Genomic DNA, 27,089 nt, shown 5'->3' with positions numbered 1-27,089 from the left:
CACCATCAAGGCCCTGGAAATGAGTATGTATGTTTGTGTGTGTACAGGAGGGGATGGGGGTATTTGAGCTTCATATAGGGCATACATTCATATTTGTTTGCCATCATCAAGTGGCTTTGTGAAAAGGGTGGAAAAGTCCTCGTCTCCGAGATATTATTCCTCTTTCTAGCCTGAGTCTCCTTGAGGGAGAAACTGTTTGGGACTGGCTGACTTGAAAAGGGGGCCGTTGTGACCTGAAATCAGCACCTCAATGGAATGGCACATACCTGGTACAAAAGATGCACACCATACACACACACACACACACACACACACACACACACACACACACACACACACACACACACACACACACACACACTGGGGCACAATCATACCTTGCCACTTCAGCACCATGGCCAGTGGCAGCTTCAGTGATACAGCCAACGCCAAGAGAGGAGCTTAACTCTCAGCACCTTGGACAGCACTCACTCAAAAGCTTACAGGGCAAGTGTGTGTGTGTGTTTGTGTGTATGTGTGTGTGTGTGAGAGAGAGAGAGAGAGCAAGTGAGTGAGAGAGAGAAGAGAGGCCAAGCCATTTTGCTATAAGCTGCTGTGACAGGCATGTATCAGAAAAAAAGGGCTTTTATCCATAATAATAATACTTGCGACACTGCTAGTGCATTTGGTCTCGCTCTATAAGGCAGCTGCCTGCTGTGAAAAGACATTCTGGGATGTTCACACTCAAGTTATGAGCAATCACGCACTGGCAGAGGGCTCCGTTTTTACTCCATAATTTGCATTTTACGGATAGATTAATTAATGCATCCAATTATTATGCGTAAAAATAAATTCCTTGTTCCAACACAAGCACAGTTTAATCTTGATGCAAGGGGTGAAGTTGTTTATATAGCATAGGTTCATATTTATAATTCAGCATTTGCAGTGCCGTTGAAACACAAGAGACATACAGACATACTAACCCTATATATATATATATATATATATATATATATATATATATGTGTGATCAGACTGCATCAAGCTGTAATTATATTCCCCAAAATAACTGTGTTTACATCCTGTCATTTAGCTTGTAATATAGAGTGACAGCAAGCTACGCACTTACTGGAACTGGAGCTATATCAATAGATCTTATATTTTAAAACTACCGTGCAATCGTCTTGTTTACTTTCTATGATTCTCTCTCATAGAGAGTAGTGACTGTGGTGGGCACAAGATTTGCAACTGAGTTGATTTAGCTAGATGTGTGTTTCTGAGAAGGGGAAGACTACATTTATTGGATATAACCCAAAGAATTTAGGAAACCAAACCCCATGTTTGATGTCATTGACCAGAAGCATCATTTTTGCAGCCATTGCCATTCAATGATCCTTCACAGCAGTAGTTGTTATTGCTAGTGGCGGGGTCCACCTTAAGCACGAGGGATTCACAAGGATATCGATGCATGTAATCCAGCACAACTGCATGTCTCATTGACATCAGCCTCCCTGTTTACTGTTTGCTTTCTTTAAACTGTAGAGTACAGCTGTACCTTACTGCCATCATGCAACAAAACTTAGCAAACATCTTACTTCTGCTGCTTCACATAAAAAGGGTTCAAATGTCTGTGAAGCAACCACAAGAAACACATCTGTTTGTCACTGCAGGTAACACTAACCAATATCAGTCATCGTGACTACAGCCCTTTTCTGCAGTTTTTGAAAAGACGAAGAAGAATGCCTCTGCGAGTGTCACCAAATCATATGAATTACAACTGTGATGTTTACCTCACTATTAAAAAACTACACCAGCATCAAAAACTTCTGTAGGAAAACACAAGCATAGTGCCATATCATGTTCACTACTTGACTCTTATTTCAGGAGGTGCCAAGCCACTGATGGCAGTTCGAGTCTGCATGTCTGCAATGTAAGAGTGAAACCCCTGGAGAGTTTTGACAAGGGACAAGAACGTTTCCCACATCGCCACTGAATAATTTTAAGGAGTCTTTGGGACGTTTTCGAGCCATGTTTGTGGTGACCGAAACAGATAGTTTAAGCCAAAGTCTAATATTTTCCTAAACCTAAGCAAGTGAGTGGCTAAACCTTACCAGAGCGTAAGCACAGCGTTGTGACAAGATGAATTCTAAATAAAACCTAAAGAAATAAATACTTTTAAATGATCTGTGATTTTGCAGAAATGTACTTTGCTATCATGGATGCTGGTGGTTGGGTTGAGCAGATCCACAGTCTTGAACTGTAGGTACATTTCTGATAAACTGGTGTTTTCCTTAGTGTAGCTATTCACCTCTACTCCCACAATGCAACTGCACTCACAAATCAGCTTTCTCTCACATACACCGCAGTCGCATGGCAGACAAATTTCAGATACCTTTGCTTGTGTCACATAAAATGTGATGCCCCGTCTTAATGCTCACAATCAATTTGCCACCCGTTGCCAATCAGTGTTCCCCACCAGTACACAATTTGGTTCAGTCACATGCACACACGCAAACAAACACAAGCCTGTCTAATTCAGACCGCGAGTGCAGCAACATATGCTCATACTTCTTGTCACATCGACCCTAATACACAACCCCGCGACACCAGTTTTTCACCCTGCAGCTAATTAATGCTCCATATAGCAGCAGCACAGCATTCACTCAGCCTAAAAACATATGAAGTGAGTTCACTGGATTCCCACGCTTCATTTGCAGGAACAAACATCAAGAATGCTGGGCAGATGGCGACAACACGATGAGTCATATTAACACCAGACATGTAAACAAAGGAAAATAGGCTTTGATGTTGTAAATATGACAGATCTGCCAAATTGTGTATCAAAGACACAGAATAGTCATTATACTTCCATTATAACACTTGGCCATGGTGTTTGCACACACAAGGACGCAGGAAGGTGAAAGAAGAATGCTTTCAAATTGGTCATGGTGGTCCAATTTCCATTTTTTAAACAATTTCAAGTTGCAGGTTCAGTTTTTCCAAGTGATGCTTTTTGCCAACCCATGAATAGTTTTTGGATTTAGATATTCTTTTTTTTTCTCAAGTCAATATAGCACTCAAGCTGAATACAATGCTATCTATCTATCTATCTATCTATCTATCTATCTATCTATCTATCTATCTATCTATCTATCTATCTATCTATCTATCTATCTATCTATCTATCTATCTATCTATCTATCTATCGATCTATCTATCTATCTATCTATCTATCTATCTATCTATCTATCCATTTTTGAGCAGCATAAAATGTGTATCACTAAAAAGCCATACTTTCTATTTTCTTGCATGTGGACTTCTTGTTACGAGCAGACTGTCAAAGTGGCCCTCAGAAACAAAGTGAATATTATTGTATAAAGAGCATGAAGAGAACTTAAACCGGAGCAAGAATAACACATACCATGTAATTTTCTTCTTAAGGTAATTGGGAGAGAATTATAGGCTAATGCTTTATTGTTTTGACAAGACCTCCGAAAAAGGCTTATACAATTAACACCTAAATTACTGTGCTTTATTTGCGTAATATTCTGTGAAGTGTTGTCCCCATATGGACAGGATTATTTATTTCATATCAGTACATCTTGTGGACTATTTAAATCACAATTTTCTTTAGTTCAGTTTTGTTCCCCTCTCATTTTCTCTGCACAGAAACTGTCTCTCACTCTCTGTTTAGTTCTCTCTGTGTCTCTGCCTTCTCCCTTCGCCTCCTCTCTCCCTCCCTGGCTGTCTCTGGCATTATGCTAACACATTTTAAAGCAGGCTCCTGCTGTGCAGAGTAATCCTTCAGTGGAGCTGCACTCCCTTAATGTGACTGCGGGGCCTGAGATTCCCTCCCAAACCGATCTATCTCTTGGATGACACCAGCCCCAAGGTTAAACCAGGGTCACACACAGGCCGCACACATGCACACACTGACATTTACATGCAGGAACCCACTCACACTGTAATGCCTTTTGCAAACACATGCAAAAACGTACTCTCCCAGTGTTTTCTCTGAGTTAAGTCAGAATTAGTGTCACTCGCAAAGCAAAGAAAGTATGTTCGACTCTGATTGCTGTGTTTTAAACATGTTGTTTAAAATTAAACTCAATAAACAAGAACACACACATGGTCATGTATGGAACCATGTGCCACGTGCATTACAACCCATGCATAAAATCATGTAAACATGCTCAAGCAGACCAACCATAAACATATGAGGATGTCCTTTGTCATAATGTCAAAACGATATATCTCAAGGCGGTGTTTTAGTAGTTAGTCAAACACTGACATTGGACAGGAGTCGTGCGATAGGATAATTACATTATTCGTTTTTTTTATAATGTATTATAATTAGTAGCTTGTCCTTTGCTTGTAATATTAATAAGAAACCCTTAATAAACAATAACACATTGTATGCATAAGGTAAGCAATCCAAGGTCACCAGAGACAAAAAGACTAGTCTCATTTGCTGAATGAACACATTTCATAAAGTTTGTGCTAGACCCACAGCAAGCTGTCCTGTGACGTCACAGCTGCATTTAGGACGGATTTGCTCATCATCCCGATCCTCGTTACTGCGGCTATAACTTCCATCAGGATCTCAGACAGAGGGGGTTTATGTGATGAGGATGTTATTAAGAGTGGAGGTGTAGGACAGCAGCTCCTGCAGGGGTTCAATACTGAGAATAGCACTGAAGGCAAAGCTGTGTTATGTAATGTACACACACGAGACATACAGAGCGCAGGGGCCGCCGCCAGTGTGCATTAATGATTGGTGTGATGTGAGTGTCCTCTTTTTTTTGCTGTTCTGCTGCTGGTAAGAGCAGCAGAGAGCCGCATACAGCTCTGTCTCCATGACTCATGGAACATAACCATCTACTTCTAGCCAAAATTGAGCTTAACAGGGATGGTATGATGCAGAGGGTTCTGCCCCCCCATGCTGAACCCCCTTACTGTGTAGGTACCCCTGCCCACTCGCAACTGTCAGGTCAAGAACCGGGAGAGCCCTTGATGGCTTCCAACCTTTGAAATCGGCTACCTGGAAACCCATGTCTCTGCAGTGGTGGATGACAACTTTACTGACCTTTTCCCAAGTGCATTTTGTATTTATTAGACTATTAAGCTGCAGTTGCTACGCCTGACTGTCGATCAAGGGCCGGATACTGGATTTTCTCAAAATGAGATGGCAAACCTGTTTACCCACTAGTTTAACTTGAGCGAAGTCGTCCTTCATTTAACAACAAAAAGCTTTCTCACTGTCAACAAATCCCATTTAAAAACACCAAAGCCAATGATGAATGGATCCTTCAAACAAATATTTTGTATGTAGTCTGATACAAACACCTGATTTAGCTTCATCCTCAGTGCCATAATGCCCCATTGTTGTCTGTGACAAGTTCCTTTATGATATTGAACACTGGGCCTACCCTTCAACTAGAATTTGATAAATTGATAAATATTCTACCTTTGGCCCATTGCCTTTATTTCCTGGAGCTAATGATGGAAGTACCAAAGAGGTGAGCAATCTTACTCCCTCACAATCTTTCCTGGGAGATGCACATGCACAGTACTGATTGATCATCCTGACAAAAATGGCCTGAATTAAATACAATAGGAGTACAGTTGGGTAAAACAGTGAATATACTGTATATTGTGTATTTTGCAGCAAATTTGAGAGCGACGGCGATTGGATTTCACATGGCAATTAACTGTCTTTGCTGTTATTTGATAACTGCTAATTTGTATACAGTAGTTGCAAATAAAAATTGAATTTGGCTAAGTAGATCTATGTTGAATCCTGCTTTATTTTCAGCTGTTGTAAGTGTAATTTTGTTATTAAACTAGGTGTCAAATAGCTCTGTATTCCAACAGTAAGGCTGTTATAGAGTGTTTGGTCAGAAACTCATGTCTCTACCTCCCCCTGCTCATCCAGTAAAAGAGAAAATGAATTTTCTGGTATCCCTGCCCACTTAAACCAATCAGGACAGAGAACTTCATAAAGAGCAGTCTTACATCAGACTGCACCTTTACTCAGAGAGCAGGACCCTCAACAGCACTGCACAGAAAGCTGCCAGTGCTTTTGATGATGGCTTTCACTAACAAACAGGCCAAAATGATAAAGGTAAAGTACAATAAAAGTATATATTTGTGAGGCACAAATGGGTTAGGCTATTAAATACTGACATGACCTTTGCACTGTTAGCTCTGGTATTTTAATGTGATTTGCTGCCTACAAAAAAAAAAAAAAGAACATCACATAATTTGACCTTTTTATCTCCTAATACAAATTTTGTTTTGTTTTGTTGCACTTGGAGGGAAGTATGTTCTGTATGATTAGCACCTTTTATATATGTTTGTCCATCTTAAGGACAAGGGACTTATTGACCTACATGTATTAAGCTGCCACTTGGTTGGTTTGATCCTCTCCATAGAACTCTAATTCCAAACCAGCAGTGGATGAGAGGTACAGCTGCATCCAACAGAGCCTTTTCTGTCTATTCTCATGTATCGACCCAATTGGGTATTTTCCTTTGCTTCTAGGACAGATTGTGTCAGATAAAAGTCCTTCCTCCTTCAGAATGGTTTTCGACTGTCAGGGCAGAATGTGTTCAAAAAACTGGTTCGCTGCTTCTTTTCAGCAAAGGAAATTAGCTGTGCACTTAAAGTAACTCAGTGTTCTTATAATGCAAATCAATTGTTCTTGGAACCCGACCCTAGAGTTTGTGTTCCCAGGGTCTTCTAGAACGCCATGTCCTCGCTCGTGAATTTGTTTGTGCTCGCTCAGTCCTCGTATTGTCCAATTCACACACAGTCATGTGTGTAATTGCGTTTGGGTGAGTGTGTGTGGACCAGCCTGTTTTTTTTTCTGCTTTTTATGTTGACATACGTGACTTTGAGCATATGTGTGTACAGTGCCGCTGCTCTTTTCATTCACTGTGTGCGCCTCCTGTTAAAGCTCAGTGTGCAATTTTGATTCAAAGCTAAGCAGGTGTCACTCTTGCTACAGACAGATGGGAGACGTCGTGCTGAAACCAGAATCATATCTTCTCATCTATTTCTCCCTCACTCTCTCTGAGCTTTCTCTGCTTGCCTCACTCTCCGTTTATATCCTTGCATCAGCGCAGGCCGGCTTTTCACTCAAGGAGCTTTCACATTTACAATTTTCTTATCAATCCCGTGGGGGTTTCCTAAAATATAAAAGTAGCATTACAGTAGGTATGGCTTATGTCGAAGAAGAAAAGCAATCCACAGCTGTCCACTCAAATGAAGCAAAACAGTTACAATCACACTGTAGTGCACATCGGCTGAGTCTCTGGGAAAAAAAGTTGCCAGTAAACGTCTCTGCAAAACCACCGCTGTGTTCACATTTGTACGCGTCATGGGCTGCGTGCCACAATGATATTTCTACAGAACGTCCATGTACCAAAGTAACATAGTGTAGATTCATGTGCACATGCTGAGAGACAGAGCTCAGCTCAAAAATAGGGCACAGATAACGTGCTATTGGAAGGTCGCTGGTTCGATTCCCCTGGTCTGCATGTCGAAGTGTCCTTGGGCAAGATACTGAACTCCAAAATTGCTCCTGATGTGCTGGTCGGCACCTTGCATGGCAGCCACCGCCATCAGTGTATGAATGCATGTATAAATTTGTGTAAGTGGACAAAAAGTGTCTGTTAAATGCCCTAATGGTATATGTTAAATGTTAAATGTACACACAATATATGATTAATGTGAAATATAAAGATTTGCTCTGATTTCTTCCTAAATGCCTCACTACTGATCATTAGAGAGTAACATAACATGCCTACTTCAGTTTTGGGCACATGGTGGAACTAATGGGAGATCATTTTTTAAGATTTAGAAGTAAAGTTATCACAGTCCTTTGCACTGACAGCAATATTCACTCTTCTCCACCAATTCCTGAAGGAAATATCTACCTCTACCTCCACCATATTCACCAGTAAGTCACTGCCATCTGATGCTAGGCACTCACTGTAGTGGTCAATGGGTTCATTAGAGCCGTTTCCCCCCAAAAAACAGCTGCCTGCTTTGGCCAGAAACAAAGTTGATGAGTGCAGTGAAAGTGAACCAAACCAGTAAAGTTGTGGCTGTAAAACCAAAACAAAGACACTAAAATGCCTCATTAAACCGAGGGACACTGGGGCGTTTTCCATTTGGAAGTGGGTGACTACTCTCTGTAGTCTCTGCTCTCTGTGGGTTACATGGAGCAATTTCTTACCCATTTTTTTTTTCTCATTTTGAGTACAACACTACAGTCTATTTGACAGATACTCAACTGAAAAGACAAATATTTGCCATTTTACCTCAACTCCAATGGCGGACACCAGGATCTTTGAGGGGAAGGGGCCAAAGGGCGACATACTGGAAGGACATCCGAAGAGGGCACTGTTTTGTGTTTTATCCAGCATGGGGACATCCGGGAGGTCACTTCTGCAGCCAGTCATCGAACCTGGAGGTCACCAGTGCTCAACTACACTGACTGTAAACATATGCTTATTCTTAATCCATGCACAGGCATGTAGAGTATGCACCCATATTCCAATGTTCAATTCTAATTGTGAGTAGTGTATCATATTCAATATAGATGAGTGCAGTTTAAGTAAAACTAGAACTTTTTAACAGCTAAATTTGCTGACGTTAATTATGTAAAATGTCCTCTTTAGGAACATTGTACTACTATTATCACTAATGCTTTAATGGGCAGGCAGCAAAATGAGTGCAGTACTTCACTGAATGTACTTTCCACCACCAGCATCACGTCACACAGAGGCACACAGCTACATTTTGATTGTTTTTTTTTTTTTTTTCTGCAAACACATCATTAATCAGAACAAGAGCATGCAGGGTTAGAGGGATAGCAGACTGCTGAATTTAGGTTAAACCTGAAAACTCTCCCACTCAGTTGGCCTCTTCTTCTCAGCGTTCCTCCCCACTGGTCTCTATTTTTCCTTTTATCTTAATCTCATCCCTCTTGTATACACAAACCATAACTCTTTCACCTTGTTACTATTTGTGTGTTTCACTGACTTTCTGTTCAGATGTCTTAAGTAAATTACTTCTAAACATTTTCCTCTTTCTTACTACTCTGTTTCTGTGGACCCCGTCCTTTTCCGTTTTGCTCCAACGTTGTATCACAGGCAGCATATGTATTACTTCTCTCTCGCAGTCGCTCGCGATGTCCTCTGCTTTCCATTTCTCCCACTGTAGATCTGCCTTCCCTACTCATTTATTCAGCACGTCCCGCTCACATTTCGAATGTGTCTCTCTCTGCGCAATTTCTCTTTCTCTTCTCGTTGATACGTCTCTCTCTCTCTCTCTCTCTCTCTCTCCAAGCACTGTCTCTCCTCTCTCCCTGATGAGGCCAGCCCCTCCATGGTGATGAGACCGACAGAGGGTGATTAAAGTGGAGTCTCATCTGGTGGGAAAACTGACCTCAATCAGAACTATTCTACCAAGAGGACGCTCCCCACCTCTATGTTTCTCTCCATCCATCCCTCCTACTCAGTATATTCCCGACTCTCATCCACCATCCTTTATTCTCCCTGACCCGCTCCCTCACCATGTCAGTGCTCCCCATCTCTCATCTTCCCTCTCCCGCTTTCTACTCTCATTTCTCATCTCCCCCCCCCGTCCACTCTCAGTGATCACTCTCAATTTGTCATCATTGGATGTATTGTTCTGTGATGGTAATCTGTCCTTCTGGGGGAACTCTCAAATTTGCTATCATCAGCAGTGTGCTGGAAACCTTATATTTACAACAATCCAAATGTTAGCGCTCAAAGTTTTGGATTGTCTCGCAATTGTTTAATAATTCTGATTTAATCAACTATCAAAGGTGTTGCAACTCTGATAACTAAATTCAATCAATCAAATATATGTTTACAAATAATGACAAATAAACTAAATACTGCGCGGGATTGGAAATTCTCATCAAGTTGTTGTCTGTTAGCTCAAGTGAGCGGCCTAAACTGAGACTTCTGTTAAATGACATTTGGCGGCAGTGGCTCAGGGATAGAGTGTCTTGTTACTGGAAGATCGCTGGTTTGATTCCCTTGGTCTACGTGTCAAAGTGTCCTTGGGCAAGATACTGAGCCCCAGACTGCTCCTGATGTGCTGGTCAGCACCTTGAATGGAAGCCAGTGTATGACTGTATGTATGAATTATTGCAAGTTGCTTCAGAAAAAAGTGTCTGCTAAATGCCCTAAAATGTAAATTTAAATGATACAGCAAAGACTAATATAGCCCCTCTCACTCAGCTCTGTTTCAGGATTTTCATGAGTACTCAGTTAACGTATCAGACTGCATGGGAACAAATTGGTGAATGCTACTAAAATGTATAATTGAACGCATTTAAAATGACTCTGGCTAAAATGCAGAGAGGCCTGGTTAGTTTTAGAGGGGTTTTAGAGAGAGAAGTACATTTATAGGCCCACAACAGAACACGTTACCAGCTGAAATAAATGTAATAAACCCATTCAAACAAATTAGCAGGGTGCTACAATAAGAAGAAGAAGGAGCTGTTCAGGAGGTCAAACAACATTACTGCTGCAAGTATGATGCTGATGGACAAGCGGCACTTTATCAACACCATCACATTTCCACAAACCACAGACGCATTTAAAGTTTACGGTTCTTTATGTTGCAACTTTATTTCTTCAGGTTCAGTTTTAGTGTTTTCTCTTGTCACAACCATGTGCTTATAATATGGTTAGATCTGGCACAAAAAATGCTCAGTTAGGGGCACTGCTTAGCTTGGTTGGTAGCGCGTGCGATCCATGTGCCAAGGCTCTGCAGTGGACCCAGGTTCGACTCCTGGCCCGGGTCCCTTTGCTGCGTGTCACTCCCCCTCACTTACCCTGTTTCCTGTCACACTCTTCAGCTATACTGTCAATAAAGCCAGAAAAGGCCAAAAAAAAAAGCAAACAAAAAAACACTTGGTTAGGATTAGGAAAGCATCCTGTTTTGGCTTATAAAAAACCTCTTTTGCTCACCGCAAACTTGGCTGGAGATTTCTCAAGGTATCCTTTAGAATATCTAAAATATCATCAAATATGTCTAATTGCTTCACAGTGATAAATGTTGAAATGCAGACTCCATTAGTAGTTAGACCTGTCCATGTGAATAACGGCAAAGAAAGTGTGCAACCCATTGTGTCGCGGCACCAGAACACGCTGACATTGCATGAAGCTGTGGCCATTCATAGCGCTGTGCCCACACGAATACCTGGAAACCATTATTTTGGTAATATCTCACTGCTCATTATCAAAGTTTGCCAGCAAGATCAACGATTAATCTACAGAACTCGTTTTGAAGCAGACTTTACCAAGCGCTTCTGAATTGTGATCAAATGAAACGATCATTAACAGGGACGCAACGGCTCTAGTGTAAACACAACAAAAAACTGGATATCTCATAAATAATTTAGAATGAACATGCAAAGATGATAACACAATCAGGGAACAACTACAACAGCCACAACAAACAATGTCTTTCCCCAAAGGTTACATCTCTCTCCTTTGTACTCCACCTCCAACTCTTGTGTCACTGGCAGCTATCTCTAGAAAAACATGTGTACCCACGGGCTACGCAGCGCACATTGTTCCTTCTGTACGTTACGGACAAGGCACATTCATGATTTCTTTATAGATCCAGCCTCAGGAGTTGCTGTAATCTGTCAGCCGAGACTCATACCACCAGTCGCAGCCACTTTGGTTCAGAACGTCAAATTTCAGTCAGAGCTTTTTGGCCTAAATGAACGATCTTTTTTTCTTTTCTTTTCTTTTTTTTTTTTTTTGAAAGGAATAGATATGCGGAACAGTCTTTTATTCGCCATAGCAGCACGAGTGCACTCCAGGAGCTTGGTTTCTACTATAATCCAAGGTTGTATTGTTGGGTATTGTTGCACCCTTAAAGCAGACAGGACTCTGTCTTAAGTTTGGCAACTTTATTCTCCCCAGCACTGCACTTTTTTATGTTCATTTTTTCCTGACTAAAAAAAAAAAAAAACACAAAACATTATTTTGTATAAGCAGTAATATAAATAAAAACTGTATTGACCAGAGATAATTGCAAAATAATGTACAAATGAGGAAAAATAAAATTGTGTTACTCAGTAAAAGGTCTGATCTATTCTTTTTTTTTTTTAGTGCACATAATTTTAGGTTGGAACATTCTTTTTAAGGGTCATAAGACTTCCTGCTGTCTCTCCTTTGTCCACACCTGACTAGGCAGTCGGCAGTTGTAATACTAGAATGCAGTGATCTGCAGCAGCCATGGGGTTTGTGCACATCAGCAGCAATTAGTATTTTCAGGTCATCTTTTTTCGGTATAGGTATATTACATGCTATTTTGCCCACAACCAAAAAATTAATAAGTACTTTCAGGTGCGTTTGCTTGTCTTGGGAGTTTCTAAGGGGGCCTGTTCTCAACAAAGGGTGTTGTCTTGATCTGATTCCAGAAAAAAAAACAACATAATTTTCTGTAGAAAAGGTCACTACATGTTAAGTTAAGACAGGTTCTTTCTAAGGGTGAAGGTGATCACATCAGACCCACCTTGGATGGTGGTAACAAGTTGTGCAAGTACTGATCGGTCATTGCACCAAAAATTCAGTGATTCATTTTGGTATTTACCAGCATATGCGTGGACTGTGTGTGGACAATCCCAGGGTGTCTTTTTGAAATACAAGTCTGGCACGATGTGAGTTGTCATGACAACATTTATCCACAAACTAAATAAAACACTCTCCCGTTTTAGCGTCTCAATTACTTCCGGTCACCATGACTGTCAGCCACTGCTCCGTTCCTACACTCGTGCTGAAACACGTAACATGTCATTCCCCACCAACAGTCATTAGTCCGAGCCCACACATGAGTGTACAAAGTGTGTGAATGAATCACGCATGTGTCATTTTTTTCGAGGAGCAATTATTGTCTGCGGTGAAGGTGGACGCTTCAGTGTCCTTGTTTCTTTTGTGGTGTCGTAATTATGAAAAAAAAAAAAAAAAAAGGAGGGTTGCAAACTGAAAATACACACTGAGATTTCACAGCCCTCTATGTGTACATAATGAGCGGGGATTATTCATTCGTTTATTGGTCCCCTTTTTCCTCTTGTCCCCATTTTATCAGCTGACAGCTACAGGGAGCAGCTGCCGCACGTTCTCGCTCTCATTCAGATGAGGCAAACTCAGGCACAAAAATTGAAATTCAGGACTCAAGGGCTGAAGGTTCGGCCCTTTGTATATATATTCTCATGGATCTCATACTGTCCAAACACTCAAGGGCAGAATGTATTTAGGATAATTGCATATTCCCTCAACGACACTACTGGGCGAGCTTAATTGGAATCTCTTGCCGGCCGGTGATCCCACGTGATGCAGGCTGACTCGTGACATTATGCATACGATCCGGAGTATTGAATTACTTGGCCACCAGAGGCATTCGACTGGCTCTGCTGAACCGGAAGTGATGCAATCACACTGGCCCCATTTCCAGTGATATTTAAATCCTTTTCTGCGTGGTTGGTCTAGCCAATTGGCAAATCGCTCTTCCTTCCGTGCGTGCCCTGTTCCTGATTTGATTTGTGGTGAACGTTTGTGCGGTGTGTTCAAGTGCGTGGGCGCGCCGCTGTGCCATTTTGATGTGATTTGTGCAGATGTGTGCGTGTGGCCATCCCTTTGGTGCTTAATCCACAATCTGCCGTCTGCCAGAAAGAAATGTCTTTTCTTCCCCTCAATGCGCTATCTAGCAACAAAAAAAGAAGAAAATGTTAACTCTGTTTGCATCAACATGTGAGAAGCCTGGCAATTTCACCCTCGTCAGCAACAAGGCCTAACGAGGAAACATCAGATCCATCATTTTGTTCCTTTGACTCCACCTAAGGCTAAAAACTGAAGATTTAACATTGTGAAATAATGCCATATTTAGGTTCAAAATCTCTTGATTTTCATATGAATTAATTATTTAGTGGTTTTATAAGGGAGAACATTTGTCTTAATTCAAGTACAAACCACTTGCCTTGTCTTGGTAAGCAGCTTTGTCTTCATTTCAGTTATTTTTAACACATCTTAGAAACAATCAGTGGCAAATTTGTCACCGTTTTCTTCACATCGCAAAACAAACGTGTCAGTTTCAAGCCAGACTCCTTCTTAACCCCGCCGCTGATCACATTTTTCGTTCCACTTTGGTAATGAAATGTTCACTTTCCTCTGCCTGTTTCTTGTGACTCACTTGAGGGAAGTTATGGTTCTGATCTAAAATGAGACATTCTAAGAGTGATGACAGTGATGATCATGATCATGATGATGATGATGATGGTGATCGTCGCAATTATAATTGCCGCGCCACCTGAAGGGGTACCACAAGTGTCGACAGATGTGCTTTAATGGCATTTATTAATTACAGTCATTCACTCTAAAATAAAATGGCTGCCTAGCGCTCTGCAGATTTATGTCGTGTTTCCCCCGCTCCCCCCTCGGCCTCGCCTTTTGATGCTGATCTGAACAGCTGTCATCTGTGTCACTGTCACACCTTTCGACTTTGGTCTTAAAGGATCCAGTCGGATTGTTCCCTGTCATGTTTTTAAAGAACTATCTTTGATGCACATTTCCTCTGCTCAGTTTCATCTTTGTTGCCCTTGTTTACCCGCTCAGTTGTATCGTCAGGGCTGCAGTGGTGGAAAGTGCCTAAATATGTTTAATCGATTACTGCACTGAGGCACAGTTTTAAAGTACTTATACCTTATTAAATGTTTTACATTCACCAGATCAGTGTTCGGTCCCTCTTTGCTTGCTCACAGCAGCAGAATTCAGCTGAATTCAGAACAGAGTAGACAGGAAGTCACACACCAAAACAACAGCATAGCATCCAGTAATTTTCAGAATAAAACACTCTGTTGATACCAGCACAAAAATCTCAAAAAAGAGACAGATCCAAGCACTGTGTAAATAACACATACGTGACACATACTGTGGTCATGATTCTGTAATTATGGTGAGAACTCCTCTGTCTCGCAGTTCACGCTGTCCGGCAGTGCTGCGCTCAAAACACAACCGGTGGGGGTTGCCAGACCACGGAGAAAATCCGTACTGGAGCTGTTCCGCAATGCACATGCATCCAGTGGAATTCAAAGGTAATCCTTCCACATCCTGCTGACAGGCTGTCCATGTGAAATACCAATAATCTCAATGTGAAGTAACTTGTCTCAAGTCAAGCAGCGAGGTGAAAAGAGTGCAAACACGCTGTCATAGGTCATCAAGTTAACAGGTTTTGTTTGGACTCAAAGTCTGAAGTGTAAATTCTTACAACCATGGGCTTTTACACTGAGATCTTTGTATATTATTGAAGGATGCCAAGACAAAGAAACTTCATGTTTACTTCAAGGGCACACTGACAAATAAGGATGACATGAAAGGATGAGATGACAACACCAGGAAATGGCAGATGGGGCGCACAATACAAACAAATGAAACTAGTTTGTATTTCTTTGGATATATTTTTTTTTCTTCAATTTTTCTTGGCCAGACTGATTTCCTTCAGTGCAGTGCACAAACACTAATTGACCTATCCAAAGTCCAGCTCGCCCAAGTTACTGCTGCTATTGCGGACAAGCTCAGCATTAAACATCTGTCTCCCCTGGTGCAAATCTTTTTTAAAGTTTCCTCAGAAATAAGGACAGGCAACGTTATCTGACTCCCCTTGATGTAACATTAGCAAACCATAAGGTAGTTAGCTAGCATTTTGCTCACATGAGCTAACCTAAGATGTGAAAATTTACAATGTGATGTGTTTGTGAAGATTACGGCATCAATATCATAAGACTACCTTTGAAGAAACGCAGGTGTCTTTGGTGAAGGTGATGGTGTGATGTGCGCCCTACGTTCTACAAAGTCCTGGTAAGTCTGGTTTCGGGAACACAGTGAACACAACGGCTTCCCTACAATCAGGGGTATCGTGGTACAGGTCGAGGTCCCCTGGCAACATCTTTAAACTACCTTTTTTGACTTTTCACATAGCAAATATCACACGTACTGTAAGTGTACCAGGATGTGGGAAAGTTAACTGGGGTTCATCAGGCGCCAAGCTTGCTCAGCTGAGCAGAAATGGCCAGGTCAATTAGCCTGGTAGGCTCTCAGTGGGCAGAGAGGTTTGACCTGCTGGTGGGGGTGTTAGCTGTAAATGAGAGGCAAAGTAGTGAAGGTGAAGGGAAAATTGCATGGTTGAGGCATGGTGTCAAACATGTGAAATTGCTCATGACAAACAGAGCCTTTTTTTTTTTTACACTGTGTGCATGAGTTAGCGAGGGTGTGGGTGTATGTCAAATGGTGAAAATGGCTGTGAGGATCTTGTCAGGTAGGCTGCCATTGGACCGGCGAGACAGCGGCTTTGCTTACAAAATGACAGACGGAAAAAGGAGTGTGTGTGTGTGTGTGTGTGTGTGTGTGTTTGCAGTTGTGTAATTGCAAAGAAATGGAGACAAGTGAGAATTCTTACCTGTACATGAAAGGAAAGGGAATACATGAGTGAAGTGTCAAATTTAGATTTTCATCTCTCTCTTATGGCTCGTATTTTTGAACCTTGAACATGTGGCAGCTCTCACACAGAGGATTTTGCTATGCTACTGTTTCATAAGTCTGCACACACGTGCACATAACCAATAATCACTCAGTGCTTCTATCACATCTGTTAATATTCGTAACCACCCTGAGGCTTCTCAGAGTTCTCATTCAGGGCACATCGCGCACAGACAAGAAACAACTCACGCACATGCGCGTGCACATGCATACAAAAGTGAACCAACAACACATTAAGTGCTCACACACACACACACACACACACGCCCGTCACATCTGCCAGTCTTTGAAGTTGTCAAAGTGTTTTCCCTTTCTCTCTCATGATGTTTTATCTTTTTGTTTCCCCCTTCATCTGTGACACACTTGTATCTGTCAGTCACCCCGGTAACAAAGACACGTTGTTACTGCAGCTCATTTAAAAGCATGTCGTCTGGTAGGACGGGTTCTCTGTGACTGAAAAGCACATTGATCTATGGACAATGAGATATAAATGAGACTCTGGGAAAAGTTCTGTGCTGCATTATTTTGCTGCACGGAAAGAGCTGAACATTTTGATATTCTGATGCATTACTAAGAAGACCTCAGCAATCATTTGAGGATCAATGCACGTCGGAGGATTGTATTGGGACTTTTTTGCACACTGTGGATTTCAGCTATAGCCCGACCCATGCTGGATTTTTGTAGCCAATAATGAAATATTAACCAGTACTATTTTTTAAAATAATGTGTTATTCTATTTTTTTTTCATTGTTTACTTCTAGAATGGGGGGGTGACTGTATCTCAGCGTGTAGAGCAGGTCGACTAGTGATCAGAAGGTCGCGGTTCAAATCCCGGCTCCGGGCAGGGCTGAGCTGCATGTCGATGTGTCCTTGAGCGAGGTACTGAACCCCACATTGCTCATCAGTGAGGGCCCTGCGATGAGCTGGCGACTTGTCCAGGGAGTACCCTGCCCTCGCCCTGAGCTGAGACAAGGCTGGGATTGGCTCCAGCAGCAACATCCCGCGACCCCATGGAAAGGGATAAGCGGTTACGGACAATGACATGACATGACTTTTAGAATAGGTTCACATGCTGTAGTGCTCAAAAAACACATCAGTTATCTCATGCTGTATTCCCCCGCCATCTGAAACACTCTATTTTAGCTCCTGTCTCTTCAAGGCCCACCCTCCTGAAAAACCAAGTCTGCAACCAAGTCTGCTCTGATTGGTCAGCTTGCACACGCCTGACCCAGCATCACTGACAGTAACAGTGCAGCTGTGCTAAATCAATACACAAAGAAGACAAATGGGTGGCATGGTGATGCAGTGTGATGTCACACAAGTCAGTGAATTCAAGGCGGGACAACTGATAAGTGTTTTCTGTGGGGGAGAGGAACTTATGTTGGCGCCGACTTTGACCTCTTCACCTTTCAAACTCTTTCACAAGCAGAAGAATCCATATAACACACTGAAGGAAAGGGCAATATATATATATATATATATATATATATATATATATATAATATATATGTATACCAGTTTTTCCTTCTCATTTTTTTGTAAACAAATTTTTTTACACACACACAACTGAGGCAGGGTCATTTTCTTTTTGTGACAGGCCACAGGCTGCACTGCTTAGACATATATTCAGCATGAAATGAATACTGCAACCCGAAACAATTCACTAACTCATGCAGAAAGAAACATTTCTCTTTTTAATAAAAGTTTGAGCAAAAACACACCCGGGCATAAATAGATGTAAGATCCTCTTGATGTCTAAGAAGAAAGCCAGACTTCATTGCCCTGTGGTGTTGTCTCTCTCGAGGTAGTGGATAGACATTTTTTTTGACAGAAATGAAAGCGTGTAAAAACACTTATTCACGACAACAATGTCTGATGATGATCGTGTCATAGGGCAATCATGATCAAGCTTCTCTCTTCAGCGAGATAATAGATGCAATATTGCTTTAATCGTAATTCATAAAACCAGACACCGTGAGTATGAATTTGGAAGGGCCAGATGAAAAACCTGATCGTTTCAGTGTTTTCTCTTCCCCTTCAGTTCCTATCAAAGCCAGTGTTGTGACTTCAGCATGAATCCAGGAAGAGTGCCTGGTCAGATCACTCGCTGAATTAATCCCGCTGGCACTCATGGGTGGCTGGCTTTGTTTCCAAAGTCAAAACAGAGAACCTCTCCTTTTCAAAAACCATATATTACCTGAAGACTGGAGCTGTAATTAATCATCACAAATACAAACTTTTTGGACACAATCACGGAAGCACACAGAGAAACACACTCCCGCCTCCACCACTCAGCACCCCCCTGTACATTGCTGCCCATGGTGTTGCGATTACAGTGGAAATCAATTTGACGTGCCCACGGCTAAATTGATATCATTACATTTACTGCAGGTTAAATAATGGATGAGTGTATCATTATACGGGAAGTAATGGGACGAGGCAAAGCACAGGTAGACAGCTCGCCGCAGGTGAGGGCTATAATTAGAGCCTAGTTGCTGGCACACCCTCCCATACACGCACAGATCAGTGCATGTGTGCAACACAGGTGCCCACTCGCGCGGAAACATGGTGATGGCACTAAATGCGCTTAAAAATTTAAGCTGCACTTATTAATACCACTTCATTGTCCCCCAGTTGTTGACCGGCATCTGCAGGGAATTAATCACAGCGCCGTGCATCTCTCGAGTCAAAGCACTTCCAATTATCAAAAGCCGCCTTCTCGAGATGTCGCACATGTTTCCTCCGCCGGCCATTAGTTCTTGTTGTTTGTAATTTCATGGTAAACACCTGTTCGCTCATTTTGCACAGCAGTATTTCGCCGGCTGATGCATCTGTGTGGTGAAATCAGGGCCAGAGCAATTTCGTGAAAATCGTCTAACTCTGCAGGTGATATGTTGTGGACACAGATGAGGTTATTACTTTCCTCCGATATTAAATGGATAATGTGCCAAAGCCTGAGCGCCAAATCCTGTTCATCGTGAACATGGCTAGAATATATTAAAATGTGTTAACTGCAGCACGCTGGTTGGGATCCTTCATGAATTTCAACTTTGTGTTTGGTGCAACAGAACTGCGTGGCATGTTAAGTCCATCCTCACAAAAAGCAGTTTACTGTGAATGGTAAGGCATAATAACAATAATATTGTTAACTATGATCTTTTTTGGGGCAAATAAATGACCCTAATATACACCTGTAGGGAGTTGGAGACTGTCTGTATGAACGTTGAAAATGACAATTACACTCAATTATTCATTGATATACTGTATCTTGGCTATTATGAATGTCACACTGTTGCCACTTGAAAGTGTACTTAAAGTTGCAAACAAGATTTGTTTAAATTCATTATTACTCACTTAAACTCAATATGTGAAGAACTTTGTAAGAAAGTTGTTTTTTGACTCTCTTTTCTAACTTGTCAAACACTGAAGCACTGGGATTACGTTCAACCTGACCTACAATTGAGAACAAGACAAAAAAATCCACTTTTTCACAATTTGGAACTTTAAGGTCAAACAAAATATGTTGAATACATTCCTTCATTATGCAACATGTACACACATTAAACACATATGATCCTGTGCAGTTTACGCTTATTATTTATTTGCATTCTTCTCTTCCTTTTTTTTCACAATCATGTAAAAACCACTGGCAGGACTGTGTTTAGCATCACCTGCCTGCACATACTGTACGTGCACACGCATTTGAGTCTTCAAGCATGCATGAAACCAACAAAACAGAGACCCACTCATACATAGAGAGCTCCAGGCTATTGAAACACAAAAAAACAGTTAGCTTCGAAAGTCATTTATTGCAAAAAACATCAAGTCATGTCAATCATTATAAAATCATTCCTGCCGACACACACTGTGATGCAGATTTAACAGTACAGCGGTTAAAACCCAGTTTCAGTGAGCTGGTGATAGCAACAAAAATACAACATATACAGGTAAGATCATCAGTAAGTTGAGGAGAACAATAAGGTGTTTGCATGCACAAAAACTATTGTATTTATTTTACATCATAATTTATAGCATCATTATGTACAGGTGTTTAAATTATTCAACCACAAGAAAAAACAAAAGCTACACTTCGTGTCGATCAGGCGGCGGTCTTCCATGTTAACGTGAAACCCTGATCCACGGGGACAGACAGTGTGGTAGCATCGATAATCAGCTCCTGTAGGTGCAGAAAGACAGAAAGATGAGGTTTGTTTAAATGTGCACCATCACCGATGTGAAACCAGACATGGCCTTTATTATTATTTTTTTTTCTTCAATATCTTCAGTCTACAAATATGAAATTACAACCTTCACATCATCAAATGCTTGCTGTATTTTCTTTGAAATTGTTATCATAAGTTATTGTCAGTTGATGAGCTGGCAGGTTCCTCTGTTCATTCCGTCTCTCTCTCTAATTGCCCATTTGCTTTTATATCTTTGTAGTGCTTTTATAAATTAGTTAACACTGTATATATTATAAGTTCTGGTTTCTTGCCTTTCCCAGTCACACCCCCGATACTTCTATTGCCTGGTCGGATTTGATGCTGTTGTAAAGGTTATATGCAGATAATGTAGGTCTAAAATGTAAGGTGAGATGGTGCCTGTAGGTCTGAAGGTCAGCGTGAGTAAGGAGTTTGCAGCCTATCCAAAGTTAGAGCCTGCTCACTTTAATGTTTGACTTTTCTGTCCGAGCTAGAGAACAGAGTTGTTAAGTTACATGCACACTTGTAATGCACTTCAGATCAATGCATGTTTTGTTCCGTAAAGTGTGTGTGGAGATAGATCACACAGATAATGGCACTGGAAAGACGCAGTGTCTGAGTCCGATTTCTTCTCTTCGAAAAGGAATTCAAGGGATTCAGATCGTCGACGGGCGAACTGTAATTCAATTCCCACGGACCTGTACCTCTCCGCCAGCGCACTCTGCATAGACCGAGCTTTCTGTCACTTCTCGTCCCGCAGAAAATAAGTCTACCACATGTGAGGAAATGCATGAACACGTACGGTGCATTCCTCCGGCTCTGCTCTGCGCCTCGTAGCTGATGTAAAGGAGACTAATCGCGTTGCATTGCTGTCATATAAACAGCATGGGTCCCCCAGGAAAGTTAAACAAGCCCCGGCTTATACATGTGATGAGATATTGTATGTGACAGTGTAAAGCGGCCTGTGTGGGTTTTTTTCAGAATAAAAAGGCAGAAACAGCTCTCCCACCTCACTGTATTTAAATGACACAGTGCCAGCTGCTTACTGCTTCTCTCAAGTTGTTACCCTATCAGACAATACTTAAGGAGATGAATGGATTGTCTCTTGCTGAGAAACCACTTATTACCATGCGCACACTGTGTCATCCCCGCGCTCCCTTCCTCTCTCGCTCTCTCTCCTTCCTTCCCCCTTCCCATCTCTCATTCTCCCCGCTTTGTCTCTCTCACCTCTCCATTCCTCTCTCCATCTGTTCGCCGTGATGCATACGCTCTCCGCCTCTCTCCACCGTGCTCTGTCCCTTCTATCCCTCCTTTCCAAAAGATGGACTGTTCCCCTCTGTCTTTTCATTATTCTCTACCCATCCTCGTGTTGCCGACACACACACACACACACACACACACACACACACACACACACAGCCACTCTCAAAATCCCTCTGTCATTCTGACTTTCTTCGTCTGCAATTCTTGCCGTCTCCTCTCGCCTTCTCACTGTCCGTCTCCTCCAAGAACAGCATAAATCAAATGCTTCCGGTGCTTTTTTCACCTCACGATTATTTATGGAGCCACTGTAGCTATCATTTTCGCGCCCCCGATAAGTGCACTGAGTACAGTACACAACCTCGACGGGAATATTTTATCATGGGCCAAATGAGGAGAGGTGAGCAACAAACACGTGCTATCTTCTTAAACTTGGCCTTCGCTTCGTGCTATTGTAGGGCGAACCTCCAAATCACCCGTCATCCACCTCAAACAACTACAGCCGCCCTGCTCCCTCCATCCGCATGATCTACATCCTCCTCTTTTACAACTTCTCCTTGTATGACCTGAACTCTTCTTCCTAACTCCCCTTTACACGTCAGGTTTCTTACAGTGTTTCTGCTCGTGCCTTGTTTTGGTGTTGCATAAAAAAAAACTGGATTGCTTCTGTCTTTAGCTGAACTTACAGGCACACTACAGGAGTTTTAGCCCTGTGGACAGAATAGATTTTTGGCATTGTTCATCTCTGTACATTTTATGTTTCTTTCCATTTTCTAATTTCAGTATAGGTCTGGTTGGGTTTAGGAGTAAACATCACTTGGTTAGGGTTAGGAATAAAATCATGTTATATAAAAACCTAGCATTTTTATGACTGTAACGTTTCATTGTCTTCCACGAAGACAGCTGCAAAATGTTCTTTCTAAAAGATGATGACGATTCTTACTTCTGACTATGGTAATTCTTGTGTTGTATCGTAGGCAACTGGACGTTTGAGCTCTCATCCAAGAGGCTTCTTCAGTGTCTAATTAACTGGAGGGGAGTTACGGGCTTTTAACCTCTGTGTGGGAGTATTCTTACAGAGTAGTTAAGGACACATGCAGGCTCTGAGTTTCAAAGTTGTTGCTGAAATGTCTTAATAAAGTCCTAAATTGCTTAAAGTCCTCGCTAAAATTACTTTGAGACAGTGATCTCAAAGTGGTTTCCCGCTTAGATATCTTTGTTTTGCAGAAATTTGCAATGCCAACATTTTATTCTGGCAATGTTGATTTCCACAGTGGCCAGTGGGAATGAATCATCGTGTATCAAGCGCTGTAACGGGCCTTATGTTTTGGCTTTGTGTTCGCACTTCCTCCTGATTCTCCATCACATTTCCTTTCCGCTCAACCACTGGAGCAGATGATGGAAAGAGTGAGAGGAAGAAGTAGCAATCATTTTACATGAGCAGCTTTAAAATCGCCATCCCGAGTCAAGTCTTCAGCTCTGTGTTCATTACAAAACAACAGTGTCAGAGGGGAATGCAGAGTTGATTACAGCTATTAGATGACAAAGTGCACAGCAGGGGTTGGGCTGCGAACCTGTGTTTTTTTCCGTTGTTGTCGTAGTGACAGTTTTTTGACTGGCAGGGAAATTCTCAGTCACGCTGAAAGCTTGGGGTGTGTTTATGAATTGTGTGAGCGCAATGATGAGAGAAGCTCACTGAGCGACGCGCAAAGCGAACTATTAAAAGCAATGACACTGATTGTACACGTGTTAGACAGTGATTAACATGTTTTCTTTTGGGGTTATTAGAGCAGATATTTAGCTGAGTGCATTTGTGGGATGCAGCAGAATGTGTACGCTTGTATACACATCAGCTAATATTGCTCCATTACCGTCCAAGTTTCCCATTCCCACTAGCAGATGCCTCCGTCTGGTATATATGTTCTCAATGATCAGTGAACAAGACTGAGCAGAAGAAAAAAAAAAAAACATTGGTATTGAATAACAATGTCTACTGGTGATTTTAAGCAAATGCTGAGACTGTGATAAATTGGCAACATAAAGAAAAGTAAAGTTTTAACTTATCTGTGGTTTTTGCACAAGTGTACTTTGCTAACATTTCCTCTGCTATTGGGTCAACCATTTCCTGTACTGGATGAAACTGGACAGCAGTCTGCTGAATTGTGTTTGTCATATCCACAATGGCAGAAAGCATTGAAAACACCATCTTAAAAGTCATTTTAAGGCATTTTTTTTTAAACCCTGGATCCTGTTTTCTCATGTTTTTGTGTTTAATGATTAATGGGAAAAATACCAGGAAAACATATCAGAGTTTGGTAAAACAATGTGTAGAGCCAAAATACCACATCAGATGCACATATGTTTGTGATCATTGAAACAGTGTAAAGAGTTTTATTTTGCCTCCCTCAAGTTTAAGCAAATTATATTTTAAGTCAATTAAATGACTGATCCTGTAAATGGAGTTTGGTGGCTTTAGCGAAAACAAAATAGCCGCTGTTTCAAGTTAAACAAAGTGGATCCTATTCTTCAACAAATGGTCTGTATCTGTAGGGGTCCGTTTGTCAGTGTGCACCAGCACTTAGAATAACAATCCGAGCCTGTCAGTGTCAAAACAGGCACTTTAAGTGGACGCACATTCAGCACTGGTGGAGGTGGAAAATAGTTCCATGCTCCAGTAAGTTTTTGATTAGAATTAATCCAACTTGTAGTAAATGAATTGTAACCTGTAATTTAAGCCATACATATATATTCATAAACACATCCTGAATAATGAATATCGAAAAACTGACCTGAGTGTCAAGGTTGTGCTGTGGGATCAGTGCAAGTTGAGATCCATCTGCCTTTGTCAGGGTAGCATGAGTGAACTGTACACTGCCTGCGCCCCAAACTTTCACCACACCCAGGGTCAACTTGTCAGCAGGAAGCAGGCCATTGTGGGTGACCTGATTGGTCAGTGTGTTCTGGGAGTGGAATTGTCAAGAGAGGGTGAAACAAAGAGACAAAGAGGGTTATTAGAACTACAAGACAGAAAATATTGTGTTCTTGATTCATATGAGGTAATATCCCTTCTATTCTGTGCTTCATCTCTGTACTGGAGGACATTTAGCATTTGAGTCACTGAATCATTAGTTTTATATCTGACATACTATAATTTTACTCTATGCTTTGCTTTAAGGCTCTGTAGAAAAAAACTGGAGAGAACCAAATTCTCCTTGCTTTGAAGAAACGGTCTCACCATAAAGGTCCAGCACTTAAATGGAGCTACAGGAACACACACACACACACACACACACAAACACACACATCTATATTCAGATAGCCATCCAAAATGGCATACGATCTGCTAATCTGCCAGGCAGCAGTGGCCTCATTGCCCAACTTATCCTCATCTTCTCACATCTGCCTGCTCACACATACACCCACCAGCACACGCGCGCAAACACACACACACACACACACAAACACACACACTTGCGCTCTCTTTCTCCCCCTTTGGCTGTCAGACAGTGTGCCTGTTTTATCGCTGTGTGAAATTGCTTTGGAATGAGCCTGATGGTAGGCAGAGGACAGCCACAGATGTTTGGCCGTGGTCGCTGTATGTGGGTATGTGTGTACTGTAGATGTGCGCACATATGGGTGTGTGCGCGTTTATGTTCATGATTGAACGTGTGCTCGTTAATGTCTGCGTGTGATTGTGTGCCTTTGCTTGGCTAAGAAGCAAATAGGGCTGGGTTAGTCCCATTAGTCCCAGTGATTAGGGAGTGTCTGTCATGTCAGACTCCAAGCGTGATCAAGCTGCGGCCTGGTAAACACTCACTTCTTGCTGAACTAAGACTTTTACGTTTACAACACCAACTCTTAAGGCAAAGTTTGTTTGCTGTCAGCAGAGGTTCAGTTTTATAAGCGCTGTCCTCCATAATATACATCTGTTCTTTTGGAGTGATTGAACACATAGTAGCGCATGTGCCAAGGTCAGTGGGGTGACACAGCTGAGGTTGCTGTGATTGGGTTGCACAGTGCAATTTTGGCACCCACTTTGGCTTAAAATTGCACGCTAATGTTATGCTGCTCAGTCAAATGCAGTCACCCAGGACAACATTTGTGATTTTAAAGAATTTTTGATGCACATAGTATCTATGTATTTAGTTTGAGCCCTTGCCATGTGAGCCCTTGATAATGAATTAAAGGGGATCTACACACCTTTTAAAGGGGCAATATATGAGCAATTGACATTATGACGTCTGTGTTTTGTCTGCTTTTCTTGTTTGTTAAAGCACTTTGTAAACTCTTTTTTATAGGTGCTGTATAAATAAGCTTAGTATAATGTATCAGTATGTATTGTGTTGCAGAAATAGCTACAGAAATTATCATGCTAACCAGCTTGCCACAGCCCATCCACTTCTAAAGCTCCTGTGCTAGCAGTGTAAAAGCTAACACTCCGCTGGTCCACGAGCTCTGAGTCAGAACTAATTATCTAACAGCAGCTTCAGATAGCAGCAGTCTCCTGTGACTCAGGTGATATGGTGCCCCTTATTTGTTGAGTGTGAGTTTTGACAGGTAGCCAATTCTCACATATTGCACCTTTAAACATGGAGATTGTAGACAGAGCACATGGAATTCTCGCTGCATGCTGGAAAGATATTCAATCTACTGTAGGGCCTCAGGGAATCATTTTCCATTACTGGATGTTGGATTACATTTTTGGTAATCGCTCGTTAATCCAGCCAGAACGGAGTCTGCTTCAATCACGCTGAAAGTTCTACTTCAAAACACATTCAAATTTTATTCTAGGTGAAAGGGGCGAGCTCAGCTGACATGAGTGGGCTTTTTTTTGTTATTTTCTTGTCATTTTGGAATCAGCTTTTGTGCTGGTGCCAACTCAAGCCACAAAATTGCTCTTTGTGCTTGTGTTTGTGATAAGAGGCTGTCTGAGCAGGCAGAAATGTGGGTGCAATTTCATGCCAAAACAAGTACCAGAGACGCACTGCGATCTGCATAAACACCACCGCAGCTGCTCCACTCCAACCACCTCGGCCCGAGCATGTGCTTTTTTTGG

At 41.7% G+C, this 27,089-nt stretch overlaps 1 protein-coding gene across 1 annotated transcript in view; it reads right to left on the bottom strand.

Moving 5' to 3' along the window:
• Nucleotides 1-20,538: 20,538 nt before the first annotated feature.
• si (sucrase-isomaltase (alpha-glucosidase)) overlaps nt 20,539-27,089 on the bottom strand; it is a 71,428-nt gene continuing 64,877 nt past the window's right edge. Inside the window, exons 47-48 of the mRNA XM_037118725.1 lie at nt 24,823-24,993; nt 20,539-20,748 (exon numbers count right to left, since the gene is read on the bottom strand). Of these exons, the coding sequence (XP_036974620.1) occupies nt 20,671-20,748; nt 24,823-24,993 (249 nt within the window). The 3' untranslated portion in view covers nt 20,539-20,670. The remainder of the gene's footprint in view (nt 20,749-24,822; nt 24,994-27,089) is intronic.

The sequence above is a fragment of the Acanthopagrus latus genome, chromosome 2 (assembly GCF_904848185.1).
Source record: "Acanthopagrus latus isolate v.2019 chromosome 2, fAcaLat1.1, whole genome shotgun sequence".
Taxonomy (NCBI): domain Eukaryota; kingdom Metazoa; phylum Chordata; class Actinopteri; order Spariformes; family Sparidae; genus Acanthopagrus; species Acanthopagrus latus.
Note: the sequence above shows the minus strand (reverse complement) of the source record. Positions and strands in the feature narration are given on the sequence as shown.